This window comes from Pituophis catenifer, unplaced genomic scaffold, assembly GCF_029215685.1.
Source record: "Pituophis catenifer annectens isolate HBS135680 unplaced genomic scaffold, rPitCat1.0.hap2 SCAF_1, whole genome shotgun sequence".
NCBI lineage: Eukaryota > Metazoa > Chordata > Lepidosauria > Squamata > Colubridae > Pituophis > Pituophis catenifer.
Window position 1 is genome coordinate 331012902 of NW_027256881.1, and position 17187 is coordinate 331030088.

Consider the following 17187-nt stretch of genomic DNA (forward strand, 5'->3'; position numbering starts at 1 on the left):
TCTTCGGCTGAAGAGGTTGTAAAAAAAAATGCTTTTAAAGCAGTCTGACGATCCCAGTTGAGTTGCCTGATCATCAGAGGCTTTTTTTTCTTTTAACAGCATTTTTTCTACAATCTCCTCAGCCGAAGAGGTTGTAGAATTTTTTTAAAAAAATAATAATAAAAAAAGCCTCTGATGATCGCATGGCTCAGCTGGGCCATTGGGGGGGGGGGCAGGGATTTTTGCTACTGGTTCTCTGAACCACCCGCCTCCATCGCTACCGGATCGGGTGATCCGGTTCGAACCGGGAGCATTTCACCCCTGCTGAGAACTTTCTATAGTTTACTCAGTGTAACATGGATTAAGAAGTACTGAATTGCTTACCTCTTGATCTATGCTAAGTTAGCGCTGAATTTCCCACTACTGTAATTTCCCTTAGAGAGCCTTCTAAAACTATGCAGTGTTAATTTATGTTTAAGAGTAACAGAAATGTTGAGAAACAACTTTAATTAGCTGTTTCATTCTTTTTATTTGCTAAGTAACACCCTCTATTGAAAACAGACAAAAGAATGGGAGAAAACCAGAAATGAAAGCTCCTTTTCTTGGAAAAGAAAGTGATGCTTGAGTAATTTAAGTTAAACAATTAAGGGGATAATTAATCACAGATCATACAGCCAAGATCAACAGATAAACAATAAGCCCCCAAACAGTGAATGTTTAATTAAAGTTGTGTAAGCTCTAAATAGGACATTTTGCAAATTTGTTACTCTAGATTAGTACAGACTGGATATGAAAAAAAATATTTTTTGCGTCATTTAGTATGGTGCAAAAATAGGATATGCAGTCTATTATTATTATACTGTATAATGATGTCTGCATCACCCATTAAATGTCACTGAATTAAAAAAAAAAATGGTAGTTCCAGAGAAAGGGATTGTTATAGATTGGTGAGTTTCTATGGTAGGAAAAGCAAGACAAGATTGAATTTGCCCCATGCAGTGTGCTAAAGTGGGTTTAATCTGTTATTTGTTGAGTTGTTCTGCTTGACTGTGCTCTCAGTCAGCTGGCAATTTTACAATTACCACAAAAGACACCATGCAGATGCCACATTTATGCAAGAAGCGAAGACCTCACCGTAAATGCACAGCGGGCATCTTTGGCAATGTCCCAGTGCCAGGGAAAGATAGAAGAACGACGGCGACGCTTGTTTAGTGTTGAGCCTGGCCACCAGAAGTGCCCTTCTTCTTTTGAAGTTCCAAAAGCATCAGAGACATCATAATCTGCAAGTTCCTGGAAGATCTGCACAACGAGTTAACGTAAGATTTGTCCATGAGCATGTCAGGGACTAATAACTATCTTGCTGGAATAATCAAAAGGTTCTGCTTTCCAGAAGTGATCAACAAAATCCAACTCTGATGTGTGAAAAATAACTGCAAGGTCTTCAAATTACAATACGTATGGTATGGTCTTCCAGTGTATCTAAGTAATAAGCGTTTTAAGAGAGATCAGAACAAATGTTTCTTCACGCAACAGGTAATTGAACTACACTGGCATAAAATGCAGCAATAATCCTAATTTTAAAGCAATGAGTATGATTTTGTAAGGAATAATGGTGCAAGAAGGTGTCTATCCATGATTTTGCTTGTAGCTTTCAGAGAGGCATTGGCTACCTGTATAAGAAAATATTTATTTACTTGGTCCAATCTATTAAAGCTATGGACTTGAAGCCCTTTTCTGCTCCCTAGGATCCACTTCTGACCCAATCTGAGAACTGAAATAACAGCCTCCTGCCATCTTCTTAACACTTATAAAAAGTTCTCCAAATGCTCTTAAAATACCCAGGAAAACAATCTCACTCCTGCCCAGATGAAATGGTATGTCCAAGCCTACTGTGGCCTTAGTTCCTCCAAAAAATTGAAATGAGGCTCCAGGCTATCCTACGTTTGTCCATCCCTATGCTGGAGCTATGTTTACAGTCTTTCTAAAATGCCATCACTTCCCTCTTGGACTCAGTAGTTTGGTTAGTACCAAAGCATTCTCCACTCCCAAGGGGATGCTGCTCACCTGGTCAGCTGTCAGCTGGAAGCCAGGCTTGAAGAGGTAAATGCTTTTGTCCACTGTGGCCAAACAAACACAGCTTCCCTTTGCAGCTCGCACTGTAACAGATACGGAGTCACCTGGCCTGGTCTCATTTGTTGAAAATGCCACCGAAACCTGGCATTGAACATTAAGAGGAGGAGGAAGAGAAGAAAGGGAAGAACCACCATCACCCGGGATCCTTTGCCAAACAACCCAGGTGCACGACTAGCCATTCTATACTGGATACCTGATTCTCAAAGAAAGGCTTGACGGCAAACTGCAGATTATCTGCAACCCCTTCTCCATTCTCCCGCACATAGTATGCAAGAAGACGGCCCAGGGGAGCCATATTTGGAGTGACTGAGAAACAGATAGAAGTCATGCAGGTATTCAGTTCTGCAGCAGAAGAGCTGGTCCGGTCTAAACAAGAAATAGGGTGGAAAATACATACAGGTTAATAAAGCCAGGGCTTTTCAGGAGGCGGCGTGAGCTGTTTGTTCATCTCCACCCACAGGAGCCACTGACTGGCCACTCAAAGGCAGGAAGCTACCCCTTTCTGACCCTGCCTCAAAGACACAGTCATGGCTGAGAAGTTAAGTAATGTAGATGTTCTTACCAGAAGATGCACCAGTGGCGGTTCTTTTGTTCCCCTCCCGAGTCTTGTTTCGAGGCAGCAGTCCTGAAAGAACAATGTTCCCCCGTGATACAACTTCGTAGTGGAGTGTGAAATTACACGGGCAAGTGGACTTCACAGCAACACATGCCTCCTCTCCCACCTGGAAAGAGAAAGGGGGCAACTGCAGCCATATAAAGGTTTGCTAAGACCTCTTCCCCTTCCTACCCAAGTGCCTTTTCTGAAAGAAAAGCTGATCTGGTTGGCAGGACCAGCTCAAGGTTGACTCAGCCTTCCATCCTTCCAAGGTCAGTAAAATGAGGACCCAGATTGTTGGGGGGCAATAGGCTGACTTTGTAAACCGCTTAGAGAGGGCTGTAAAGAGCTGTGAAGCTAAGTGCTATTGCTATGATTGGTGGTGTAGTTTAACATATCTGGAGGACATGGATTTGAGGAAGGGGGCTTTGATTCAAAGGGTGGCATGGAACAAAGACTGAATTCCAGCATCACTGCTGACGGAAATGCCTTCTGAAACAATAGGCCACATTTTCCTTAGGTCTTTTGGAACCTGGCATATCTTCCAAATCCACTCCATACTCAGGGGAAAGCAAAACAGAGCACAGCTCAGGATGCGAAGATACAGAGCAGTCTCATTGTTAAGAAAAGGCAGCCAAAGAATTCTGGCTATTGAGTGTTTCCCTGGAGCAAGATCAATTCCGAAAGCCAGCCAAAGTGGAACACCCAGCCAAAGCAGGCATGTTGGCTGCATCCCAGCTTCCTCAACAGGGATATTAGTCATTCCAAGTGTACTAGGCTGAGAACAGCAGGCAAAGGTTCCGACTCAGAGCAACCCATCAGATGCATCTTGAAAACTCTGAAAACAAGATGCCGACAGTTGTCTTGCATCTTACCAGAAAAGGCCTCTCTGGCATCTGAAGCTGGACGTGGCACTTGCTAGGTGAATACCAGCTGCTGATCGATAGGTAGTTGGGTAGATACTGATCTCCAACAGTCTTCCCATCAAGGGCTGTGACTTTGGTCTTGAGAAAGGTAGAAAGTAGAAAGTTACTTTCAAGGGCAACTTCTGAACTCCCAAGTCATCTTTCAGATTTTGACCAGGCCGATCTAATCTATCCTCAGATTTGACCCTGTACTGTACTTGCCAGATTGGAGCTGTTTGGAGATTGGCACCCAGTGAAAACAACAGAAAATATCTCTATAATTCCCTTCTCTTCCTCTCTGCACCTTATATCAATATCATTTTTTTCTCTGTGATTTTCTATTTAATTAATGAACAGAATATTTCAATGTGGGAATCTATGGGGAGCCTCAAAATAATGAAATGCTTCTTTTAACAGATTTTGTTTCCCTGTCTGGAATGAAAAGTATTAATCCATCTGATCATTTTGAACATTTGTCCCCATTTTGAACCCACCCATGGAAAAGAGCTTAATGTGGTCTGATATTGCTTCCGTTGACAGATCATGGTTCCCTGGAACTCAGGTAGAAAACACACTTTCTTATCATTTATCCCATTCTCCATTGATCTAAAGATGCCATAAATTGAATCTGGTATATCTTGAATACCCAAGCAGACACCCTCCTCTCACTGTACCCTCCCCCATGTTCTGTGGGTTTCTTCCCATTCCCATTCAGTTCAAAAATCCCCCAGAAATCACATATCCACAAGGAAATTAAGAGGTTTAAGGATTAAGAAATCCCCCAATTAATGTTCTTAAATAAAGTTGCCCCCATGTTCTCAACCCATTGGCCCCATTGACAAAGTGTGCCTTTGATGAGATTAATGGCAATTCCAGCCCACTAATCCTATCAAGGGCTTTCAACCCACCTCCAGCCAGACGTACTGGACAGCAGGGGGGATGGAGGGGATTTCAAATTCCACCACACCGCTTCTGGACACTAACTCGCTTGTGTAAATGTTGTCCTTTGGAGTGAGTTCCGCTTTTACCCGGACAGTCACTCCATCAGCTGGACTCCCATCAGGATAAGTGACTTCAACCTGAAGAATCAGGAAACAAGTTAACATAGGCAGAGATGGGAAGAATCTCTGCTGTCCTTCCCCCTCTACACAGTATCATCTACTAGCAGGAAAATAAGCCATCAAACATAGGGTGGGCTGCTGCTAATAAGGCAGACATGGGGAAATAAGTGGCCTGGGTATGTAGAAGAGATGGTAACCCACTGCAGATCCTAGCACATTCAGGATAGAAATATCCATTCCCCCCACCCCCAGGGCATTCACAAAGCTAGGAGGAAAGGTGACCAAAGGTCTAGTGAATTGTAGCCCAGGTTGCTCTCTGTTAAGCCCTAGAGGTTAAGCAATTTTAACCCCTTGGAACTGTTGTCCAGCTTGCTGCGTTAAGTCCAGCTGAGGAGAAGGACTGCAAACCTCCTTCTTCAACATCACATAAATCAAGAGGCATCAATCCCCATCCCACCTTGCCTGCAAGGACAATGCGTAACATCTTCAAAAATGAAATGTGTCATTCTAGGTTATCTTGAAAACTCAAAGAGATTGGGTCAGGACGGGGGAATCAGGGTAGCACACTTGTGCATAACAAAAAGTGAGAGGGCTGCCAGACAACTCCTATGGAGTTAATAATTTGCTTTTCCCTACTGGAAATGTCAACTTCATGGAAGACCTGCATTTGGGTGTCCAAGAGGCAGTATTCCCATAACAAAAAAGAAGAGGAGGAAGAACAGGTTGTGCAGATGAGGTGTCCAGTCCTGCTGGCCATGGAAAAGCCTGGTTGGGAGGAAATGATTCTGTGGTAGCCAAATGGGGCAGTGGTGAAATCAAAAAATTTTTACTATCAGTTCTGTGGGCATGGCTTGGTGGGCGTGGCCCTACTAAGCAGGTATATACCAAAGTATGAAGGCTATTGCTTAATGCATTGTAAGCCGCCCTGAGTCTCCGGAGAAGGGTGGCATATAAATCGAACCAATAAATAAATAAATCTGTGGCCAGTAAAAGTCAATACCAACTTGATGGAACATAGTCAATTATAATCAGGAAGGGAGAATGATCTTAGAGAGAGCAACAATTTGTCATCTTGCATCAGAATATTCCATAGTTTTAACCAAAACCAAATAGTCATTATATTCCTAAACCAGTACTTCTTCTGTCCTCTTAATGAAAAGTCTACTCTGTGATGCTACAATCTTCCCATTGCAATCTCCTACTCACCTTCCCTTTATATGGCAAACCAGATTTGAACTGCTTCCGAGTATCTCTGGAATATTTTATGTCAATAAGCTGCTTCTGAACAGGGGTAGAATCATCGAAGGTGACCTGCCTGCTCCCATCGGTGCTTGTTACTGTGGCCCAAATGTTCACAGTGCCTCTGAAATGCTCGGGGATGTCTGCAGGCATCATGTCTTTCACACATATGTCAAAATCTGCAGAACCATCAATCTGCCAGGAAATAATATGAAAGAAGTGAACAATTAAAGAGGCTATATGTGCCTGTGGTAGTGGGAGGAGAAATAGAACTACTATGAATAGAAGGGGCATCACTTGTCCCACATGTCAACAACCCAAATCAGGAAAACCAGGATCTTCATTCCTCCTATTTTCTTTGGAGGACAGTGAAAATGCTACCAGGGATCAAAAACAAATCTACTTAGGATCTGGCATTTGGCTCACTTGTTCAAGTCCTTATCTCTGGATAACATAAACTAAATCCCAACTGTATACTAATGCCTGCAGCAAAACAATAGTTTATTTCACTTTAAATAAGCATGTTGATGAATAAACTAGCAATTGAGTTATGAATAATAGATGCTAGGAAGGGCATCTGTGTTGGGTGGGGAGTTTCCAGAAAGTCAAGAAGCACCTCATAATTGAAATCCCATCCCATTTTAAAATGGAGCATTTGCTATCTTGAGTTTTTGACCCCTCCTCATGGACATCCCAGAATTCCCGGTGGTGAAGAGAACCAGAAGTAGAGTAGTATTGCAGAGACCAGTAGTTTAGCTATTAGAAACACATTTCTGAACGGAATATGCGCTGCTCTTTACTCTTAACATATTTTCTGACTTTAGACTTTCTATCAGACTTTAGAATGATGAAGCTCCAATGTTGGAATTTAAAGATTCCAAAAACTACATCTCTGCCTATTCCTCCTCTAGACCAAGGGTGTCAAACTCAATTTCATTGAGGGCTGAATCAGTGTTGTGTTTGACCTTGGGGGCCGGGGTGGGCATGGCCAGGGTGGGTGTGGTTAATTCAACATCACTAGTGTTGGGAGCGCCTCTGGACACCCTAGTGCTCTGCCAGCAAAAATGGGCTCCCGGGCTCCGTTTTTGATTGACATGGCCTCCTGCAACCCTCTGCCAGAGAAAACAGAGCTCAGGAGAGTCGTGTGCGGCCCTCCTGAGCTCCATTTTTGCTGGCAGAAGCACAGCGGCCTGATCCTTTGCTGTTTTCAGGGCAGCCCTGCGGGCCAGATACAAGTACTCCGTGGGCCAGATCCGGCCCCTGAGCATTGAGTTTGACACCCCTGCTATAGACAAATTTTAGACCATCTAGTCTTTGCATGGTACAGACTAAGATATTGGGGACTGTATCAGATTGGAATGGACGCTCCCTTTAGAAGAATTTTTCTATGTCACAAGAGCACGATCCCTGGTTCAAGAGCCATGTGTGGCTTTGCAACCCTTTTTTGCACTTCCTTGCAACCCTCTCTAAAATTTAACACTGCAAATGCCAAAAACTGGAAGTGTCATGTCATATGAAGGAAAAACGGCTGTTTATATAAAAGGTAGGCTCAACACAGTTTAAATATACCTAGAAACCCATTCAAAAGGTGAATCAAAGTCTAATCCATGCATGTGGCCTGCCTTCACCCATGTTATATGACCACATGATCCACTGGAGTTGTAATCCTCTTTAAAACTGTTAAATATTATTTTGCAGTCACCAAAATGTACCCCCCTTGTTATTTACCATAATCCCCTTACTCACTTCAGTGGTTTTAAGGACAGGATGTCCTGATTCATGTCTGTAGTACCCCACTCCATTTACTGTCATGTTGACAGTCAGCTTCCCTGTCACTGGCTTCCCAAATGTGTACCTGGAACAGAAGCTCAACAATTATTATTTTTAGCTATAGCTCTTTCATTTCCAAGCTTAATTACGTGCACTCAAAGCTTTCTAATACCCTGTCAGATAGTTTGAGTCACTGAGTTTAGCAGACTCCTGTAACTTGCTATGTTCCTCCAGAAAGCCTCCAGGCCTGTTTCCAAGATACTTTTTCATTAAAGACGCCCAGAAAAAGCTGAAAACTTATGCATTCAGAGCAAAACTCCCCAACCCTCCTTGCAGAAATTAAAGGAAGCCACAACTGGGAGTCATTGCACCCAATTTGCCTAGCAGTTGAGTTTTGACAGCAACAAACTCGGCATTACTGTTAAAAGAAGAAATCAAGGCAGCCCATCCAATGCTGAAAAGGACACCCAGAAAAAAATCTTAAGGGTTAAGCTATTTTCTTATTTCCACAGCCTATTGCTTGTGTCCAAAGATGAAACAAGAATGTGTCAGAAAAGGACAGTTCTAACTTATTTACTGTCATTACCTACATCTGTTTGCTTCAGCACAGCCCACGTAACCCCAACACATTACCTCTGAGCAGGGGTGGGCTTCAAAAATTTTAGCAAGGGGTTCTCTGGCCGGTTGCTGGATGGATGTGGCCATGGTAGGTGTGGCCTAGTCAGCCTCCTGCACCATGGGGGGGGAAGGCATTTTTGCCCTCCCTGGGCTCTGGAGGCTTTCCTTGAGCTTCCAGGAGGGCAAAAACAGCCTCCCCAGGCTCCAGAGGCCCTCTGGAGACCAGAAACGGGCCCTTCCCGAACTTCTAGTAGGCCCATTTTTCACCCTCTCCAAGCCTCCCCGCGCGCCCTGCACTTATCTGCATCCAAAACCGGCCGCGTGGGGACTCCTAGGAGGGAAGGGGTGGGTGGGACCAGCCAGGAGTGGGATTTGGGGATTCTCCGAACTGCACAGAATCTTAGCTAGAGGTTCTCCCGAACCCCTGCGAACCCCCAGCAGCCCTGCTTCTGAGGGAAGAGGGCCCTTGAAAGTTCTCAATCTCAAGTTCAGTGACACAATGATTATCAATGATCGCCCATTCCACAAATCTTTTTCAAACTATACAGTTCAGAAGGATCACAGGGATGTCAACAGAAACTGCAGGAAGCCACTCAAGTGAGCAGAAGGAACCGATTGCTCCTACCTGGCGTGGACAGTTCCCTTTTCACAAAACCCAAAGTCTCGAATGTATCGTGGTGGATCAATACGCAGCTCAAACCTGGGTAAAACTAAAAGGAGGAGAAAAAGTGAGCGAGAACAATTTGGGAATCTGATTGTGATTAGAAGTAGCTATCAGGAAATCTTCACCTAAAAGTAAGAAAGCAGTTGAACTGAGAAATGAGAAACGTGGACTGAAAAAAGGGTGGAGAAATCCATGAGATCTATAATAGACATGGAACTGGTGGAAATCTCAGCCCCAAAGGGGAAAATCTAACCAGTGTCTACACAGTAAACTTAATAAATCCCTAGCAATCAGCTATCTATTTGGGTAATCCAGTTTGATACCATGCCATAGCATAGCTGGAAAAAAAATTCCAAATATGATTCATAAAAAAAAAACAAAAACCCGCAAAATATAGTGGTTCATTAAAGGAATCACACATTAAAGGAATCCTCTATTCACAACATCCAACTCTTCTATTCCTGTTTTAACCTTTTTGAATTGTCTTGCTTTTAACATAATGTTTCACAACTAAAAGAAATAATTAAGCTGTAACATTACAGTAATCCAGCTAAAGCAGGATCAACTGTTTATAACTTCTGGCTGGATCACTTATTTTTCACAGCAGCTAATTACAATGCCTTGCCCTTCCACTCAAAAATGGATCAGGCCTCCTTTTTTCAGTTGGCTTAACTATTTGATTTCTTATTTTGGTGGGAGAAGAAAGACTGAAAACATCATATGTTTAGGAAGCTTTATTGCTGCCAAATTCCCATGGAATAATTTCAAATGGTGTCCTGGTTTACTTTTTAAAATGACGTTAAATACAACTGTTCTTTTTTTCTTCAAAAAGCTGCAAATGATGTGAAATAAAGTGCTCAGCCTAATGGAAGTATTCTCCCTTTTTTGACTGATACGTTAGACTGGTGTTTTTCAAACTTGACAACTTTAAAGTATACGGACTTCAACTCCCATGCTGGCTGGAGAATTCTGGGAGCTGAAGTACACATCTTAAAGTTGCCAAGTTTGAAAATACTGCTAGACCAGGGACCTACAAGCTTTTTCAGATTTCAAGACTGAATTAAATTTAAACATTCAATTAAAATTTTAATTAAAGAAAAAGTTCCCAGAACACCCAATCAAAAGGCAAAGCTCTAATGATGGAAAATTGGCTGTGTATAAGCGAACTCCCCCCCCACCCCATCAAGTTCTTGTGGAATCCACCAAACATAATCTGAAAAGGTCTTGGACTAAACAACTGGTCACTCATGAAAAATGAGCCTTCATTCAGTAATAAACAATGTGGGAGGAGAGTCACATTAATCTACATTAGTCAACAATCAGAAGGAATGTAGTAGCCACTCTATGCAACAGAGAGGTATAATTCATGAAAGCTTCTTCATTTTAATAAAATGTGTTACTTTGAAAGATCCTCATTTCCTGACTGATTTTAATTTTAGCAAGGGGATGAAGTTTTCCAGATATAACAGGTAGTCCTCAACTTACAACAGTTCATTTACTGACCATTTAAAGGTACAACAACACTGAAAAATGTGACAAATGACCATTTTTCAATTACAACCTTTGCAGTATCCTCATGATCATGTGATCAAAATTCAGATGCTCAGTAACTGGTTCATTTTTTTATGACCACTGCTGTGTCACGAGTTCATGTGATTACCTTTTGCAACCTTCTGACAAGCAAAGTCAATGGGAATGCCAGATTCACTTAAAAACCGGGTTACTAACTTATCAACTGCAATGATTCATGTAACAACTGTGGTAAGAAATGTCATAAAATGAAGCAAAGCTCTCTTAACAAATGTCTCATTTAACAACAGAAATTTTGGGCTCAGTTGTGGTTGTAAGTTGAGAACTACCTGTATTTCCAGCTTGCTGAAATAAATACTATGCTGCTATTAAGTTTGCACTCCTCATGTTCCTCAAGCAGGGCTTGGACACTTCATGGGATTCATATAGTATGGCATATTTACATGTTAGTGTGAATGAAAGAATCCCCTTCCTTTCTCTTTCCTTCCCCCTTTCCTTCTTCCCTTCCCGCTTTTTTTTTTTATTTGCTGTTTCAATTCAGCAGAACTATTTCAAAAGACATGCACATGTTGATTTAAAATAAAAGGATTTAAATTCTAAAATCTTATACAGTACGAAGTAAAAAGTAACAAAAGTTATTATAAAAAATAAGGCCACTGAGAAGAGAAGATTCAAGAATACGTTAAGGTTCTTAAATCATCATAAATCCTCCATTAGGCCTTTCTTAAAAAGCAAGGTTTAGATGGTTCTCCTATTGCCTATGTTCTGACATTCTGATTTCAGATTCTAAGGTATTTCAAGTGTGCAAGGCTGCACACTGGGAAGCTAAATTAGTTTCAGAAATGGATTTTTGAATGAATGAAATAAGGTTGGAAAAGATATGGAAAAAATACAGAGGAAACTGGATATTATATTCTCCATTTGGAAATGATAAAACAAGCATAGAATGGAATTTAATAACTAGATATTGAGACAAGTTTACACAACTAATGAAAAGCAATCAGATATTATTCATGGTTTATCCAAAAAATAAATGGATTTTAAAATCTGGTAGAACTTCCTGAGGTTATTTATAGTACTTTTCCAAAGACTTTTGATTTCCAAAGCACACCTTTCTAACATGAAAGTTTATAAAAGTCTAGATAATATTAATTAGCATAACTGATGGTGAACATTGCCATCACAGGTCACGATGGGGACATTAAACCTAGCAAGACAGAGATGCTAATTATCCATTAACATCTAGGCTGCCAAGATCTGGAGTAGTCATTTGACTTTTCAACAAAGGTTTGAGTGGCCATTTAACTTTTTAATCGTTTTGATGGCTTTAATTATTTCTCATTTGTCCACCATTCTAAGTCTGAATATGAATGAATATAAATATTACTGACAACCACAATAAGTACAGAAATAATAACCTGAGCACCACCAACTCAATAACTTTTTTCAAAAACTGTTTATATACTGTAGGAACATCTATAGAGGGGGCTTCAACTGCATGGTCCCAGCTGCCATCTTGATTGTCTTGATCCACTGATGCTCCTAATCTCTGGACTCATTCGAACATGATTATGACATCTCAAAAATAGTGTGTTTTCAAAACCAGTTCTAGCAGAATAGCTCTGCTATTCACTCACCATATTTTTGAACTTCAAATGATTTGTTGTATGTGTATTCTTGCATTTCTACAAATATAAACCATTCTCCAAATACTGGTTGATCGGACAAAGGGAAGCTCAGGTTGAGAATGCCTGTCAAAGAAAAGGAAGATCAGAGGAGATGAGCTATGTTGGTAGCCCAATTTCCTTAGGGATCACAACCAGAAAATAGAAGAGCCAAAGGATTCATCCTTATTTCTTTAATCAATTTGCATCTCACCCTTTCTCTTTGAAGCTCTGGGCAGTGGGGTGCTCAGTTGTGACAGTCTAAAACTCACCACAACAAATTGGCTTCAGGTTTTTCCATTCTACCATCCGAGACCCTCTGGGATCCTAGGAAAACAGATGCATTTCTTATATTGGTCTTAGTTACCAATATCTAAATATCTTTCTTACTACAACATTTGAAAGTGCAAAAACAATTCCCCAGAACCTGAGGGGAATAGCAATAGCAATAGCACTTACACTTATATACCGCTTCACAGTGCTTTACAGCCCTCTCTAAGCGGTTTACAGAGTCAGCATATTGCCCCCAACAATCTGGGTCCTCATTTTACCGACCTCAGAAGGATGGAAGGCTGAGTCAACCTTGAGCCTGGTGAGATTCAATCTGCCAAACTGCTGGCAGCCGATGATCCGCAGAAGTAGCCTGCAATACAGCACTCTAACCACTGCGTCACCACAGCTCTTGTAATATGTATAAGCTCACACATTGCCTCAATGAGATGGTTGGTATCAAATTCTAATAATAAATAAAAAATAAAAAAAAATCACAATTTTTGCTTAATGGGCTAAGTGGACCCAGCCACTAACATTTATAAGCCATGGCACAGCATAGATGAATACAGAGAACTATCGCTTTTTAAAATGAATTATAATTAAGGAAATTTTGGCACACAGTATTAACATGTAAACCAGCTTTATATTTACTTCTCTCTAATATCTTATTATATATAAACAGAAACTCATCTTATGTTCTTTAACTGAATGAGGGTTATTCCTATTCTAGTGAGGGTGAACCTATGAAACGTGTGTCAAAAGTGACATGCCACAATGTTTTGGGTGACATGGCAGCATTCACCAGCAGAATAACATAATAACACAGTTGGAAGGGACCTCCGAGATCTTCTAGTCAAACCCTCTGCTCAAGCAGGAGACCCTACAGCATTTCAGACAAATGGCTGTCCAGTCCCTTTTTAAAAACCTCCACTGATGGAACATCCACAACTTCTGAAGGCACCCAACAACTACCGTGTTTCCCCAAAAATAAGATCCTGTTTTATATTTTTTTTGAACCCTGAAATAAGCACTTGGCCTTATTGCCATGTGCTCAAAAGCCTAATTGGGCTTATTATCAGGAGATGTCTTATTTTGGGGAAAACAGGGTATTTTACTTATTTATTAAATTTGCTTGCCACCCATCTTGCCACAAGGCGAGAACATTAAACTATCCTTGAAACCATGCCCATACTTTTGTGATTTTGAGGGGCTGTGGGGGCCACGTAATAATGTTGTGTGTTCTTGTGCAGACTCTGAATTTTCTGGAAGTTGTGTGAGAGGGCAGTGCTCTTGTGCGGCCTCTGGACCCTCAGGAAAATCACGAGAATGGAGCATGCTTTCGTTCAACTTTCAGAGGCATCAGAGGCCATGGAAGAGTCTTCTCCAAAGCTACTTCAAAAACAAAGGCCTCATGAGATCTGGAGGAGCCTCATGTAGGCCACAGGGGCCTCTCAACAGAAAGAGAACACTGTCCAAAGATAAACCACACACTTTGGGGAACGGTGCGAGGTGACCTTTTTGAGTGACAGTGGTGGAGCTAGGGCTCAAGTCAATGACCAGGCCTCTATCTACTTTGGGCTAAAGCTCAACGCTGCTGCCAACTGCCACTGTTCAGGGTATCTCAGATGAGGGAGAGGGGGGGAGAGAGAGAATTGTTTCTCTTAAGTTCAGGGGGTCCCACGTTAGCAAAATCAAGTTAGGCATTTTCCACGTTTCTGACACAACAAGACCAAAAGTTTCACCATCACTGGCCTGTGCCAAACAATTCCTTGAAAATGATAGTGAAGGTAATTGGGCCGTTGTGTTCATTAACTTTTTAGCGGGAAAACTAATTCCTCAAGGAAAGCTTTTATAGAATTTTGAAGGTATTGTGCATGTGTGTGTGGAGGAGAGAAATCAGGGCATCCACTGGAGGTCAAAAAAGTCAAAATGGCATTTTGCCATCAAGACCTCATTCCCTTTTTTATGGGCATTGCACATACAATGCTTTAAAAAGGGGAAGGGGGTCCTTCCATCTTGATTTTATCAATGCCTCTGTAGACACCCCTGAATACTCGAATGGTTTGGTCTTTGGGTCCTGATAGATACTCACCAGCACATAAGCTTCAATCTGAAAGAAAACAAAGAGAGAATTAAATAGCTTTATGCCGCTAGGCATTGTGGCACTAAACCCAAGCTTATTTAATTATTTTGTTTTTTAAAAACTATTCAACAGCCAAAACTATTTGGGCAGTTCCTACTAAAACACTTCCAAAAAATACAATTTAAGTAAAAGCATATACAGCAAAATGTCAAATAAAAACACAACATAAACTAGGCAGTTGCAAATGGGTAACTCAAAATCTACAGCAATATGCATTAAAGTACAATTAAAACCAGGATAAAAAAACTGGAAAAATGAAGAAGTCTTCACCTGACGTGGAAATTGAGTTTGTTTGTTCGTTCGTTTAATGTATTGAAATGCGATGCAATGCAATGCAATGCAATGAAGCTAATGTGGGCACTAGTCAAGCCTTTCTGATGAGATAATTCCATAAGTAAGGTGCCCACACATGAAAAACTATCCTCCCTTTGTAGAGGTCCAACTCAACTCTTTGGATTGCTTTCCCATTTTCCAAAATTAGAAAAAATATCTTTGTTATGGGAAAGTGCCAATATGTCTTTCCTAAACAAATTACTTTATTTCATCTGGCATACAGGTAGTCCTATTTAACAAGCACAACTGGAGTCAGCAACTCCATTGCTAAATGACACTTAAGTTCTGAAGCAAATCACTGCAGGTTGTTAAGCACAACTGCAGGCCCTCAATTTGAGATTTTACTATTGACTCTGCTTATTGAAAGCCAGTTGTGAAGCACGCAAATGGTGATCCCATGACCGTGAGACACTGCAACCACTGTAAATACCCCATGGTTGCAAAGCACCCAAATGTTGATTGAATGATGGTGGAGATGCTGTTCTAGTCATAAATGCAAGGATGGGTCACAAAGTTACTTTTTCAGCACCATTGTAACTTTGAATGGTCGCTAAACAAGGTAATTGTTAACTGAAGTCTATCTGTATTCTTCTCTACTCCGAGAGCAGTCTCTCAAATCTTAAGTAAAGACTAATTTCCCCCACTGGCTGTCAGCCAAGATCCTTCTCAAATGAAATGAATCTAGTCCAGTGTTTCTCAGCCTCATAAAATGTGCAGATTTCAACTCCCAGAATTGCCCAGTCAACTCCCAGAATTCTCCAGCTAGATGCACTGATCTAACCTATTTGCATGAAATACAGATTCTTAAGTCCCAAGCTTAGGGAAATCCTTACCTTCTCGTTGATTGGTCGCAAATCTGGGTTCACAGTAAACAGATTGATCAACACTAAAAAAAGAGAAGAAAAACATAATCAGGGAGAATCAAAATGGTTCCAGCACAAAACATCAGGCTCCTGCTGACTCAATCAATGCTCCCGCGCAATGCTCTCACCTTTCTGCTTTGGCCTGTACACCGGCTTATCTGTCTGAATGAAGACTGACGCGCCCTTGCTATCAATAGTCACGGTAGTATAGTTGTGGAAGATGTAGCCCTCCTCGGCCAAGTGATGGTTGCCCCACACTTTTACCTGAGCCTGGCCCCGAAGTCTTGAGGGAACCTAGGAGACAAATCCAGGATGGATCTTGGATTTATGACTATTAGTCTTGGGCAGAACTAATTCTAGCACAGATTCTAAAATTGTTACACTGAATAAGTTCCCTGTCCTTTTTAACAGGTTAGATCAGTGTTCCTCAACCATGGCAACTTTAAGTGGACTTCAATTCCCAGAATTCCCCGGCCAGTGTGATTAGCTGGGGAATTATAGAAGATAAAGGGCACCCATCTTTAAATTTGCTAAGGTTTAGAGAAACATTAGTTCAGATGAATAGGAATGCAAACTCCAAGAAGGTTTGGCAAAGCATTTTCACAGTCAACCAGACCTCTTCATTTTTAATTTCTCCACCACTGCTTTTCCAAACATTCACTCCACCATATTCTTTCCATGTTCTTTCTATTTTCTTACTATAGGCAACACATTTTGTTTTCTTGCCTTTCCCTTCATTTTTCCAAGACAGAGAAATGCTGGATTTGGGGGATCTTCTGGGTTTTCTATCTGTGGATACAACGCTATGGCATCACTTTAGATCAGGAACAGAGAACTTGAGTTTCCTCAAGAAATATCTGTTGGTGGTTTAAGGCAAAGAACCTAAAGCAAGCAAAGACTAGAATCCAAAGTGGACAGGACCATACAGTCTCTTTTTTCTTACATCTTTTTTCTGTACAAAAGGGGAAGATAGTTCTTGCCATATGTCTAACACGATTGCTTGGAAAGGGTGCTTTAAATTAACCTAAAGGTTACCTATATTCATAGAGCTATAGGTAACTCATTCCTAACTTTGTTATTGGTTCTCAAAATATATCTTAAATAAAACATTTGGCTTGTAAAGCTTCAGAGAAGGTTTCTCCAACCTGTCACTCTTTTGACTGGAGTTCCTACGAGCCTAGGAATAAGAAACATGGAAGGTATGCTCCAAAATACCTAAAGACCAATGGCTCAGAGAAGGTGCAGAAATGGTTGAATTAACTGATTTATAAGAAAGAGTAATGAGCTTTTCTCAGCAATAATCACGCATGAGTAAATGGATAACATTCTTGGAATGAATGTATACTTTATTTGGGTGGATAGAAATTTGTTGCGTAAAAATTGTTCATTATAAAGCAGAAAAAAACAAGAAAAAAAT

General features: G+C 41.0%; 1 protein-coding gene across 1 annotated transcript in view; it reads right to left on the bottom strand.

Moving 5' to 3' along the window:
* CPAMD8 (C3 and PZP like alpha-2-macroglobulin domain containing 8) overlaps positions 1–17187 on the bottom strand; it is a 67103-nt gene that overhangs the window by 43246 nt on the left and 6670 nt on the right. Inside the window, exons 4-17 of the mRNA XM_070931735.1 lie at positions 15899–16064; positions 15741–15793; positions 14524–14541; positions 12431–12485; positions 12132–12245; positions 8926–9010; positions 7659–7767; positions 5880–6107; positions 4521–4691; positions 3583–3711; positions 2675–2834; positions 2306–2478; positions 2044–2193; positions 1114–1278 (exon numbers count right to left, since the gene is read on the bottom strand). Of these exons, the coding sequence (XP_070787836.1) occupies positions 1114–1278; positions 2044–2193; positions 2306–2478; positions 2675–2834; positions 3583–3711; positions 4521–4691; positions 5880–6107; positions 7659–7767; positions 8926–9010; positions 12132–12245; positions 12431–12485; positions 14524–14541; positions 15741–15793; positions 15899–16064 (1776 nt within the window). The remainder of the gene's footprint in view (positions 1–1113; positions 1279–2043; positions 2194–2305; positions 2479–2674; positions 2835–3582; positions 3712–4520; positions 4692–5879; positions 6108–7658; positions 7768–8925; positions 9011–12131; positions 12246–12430; positions 12486–14523; positions 14542–15740; positions 15794–15898; positions 16065–17187) is intronic.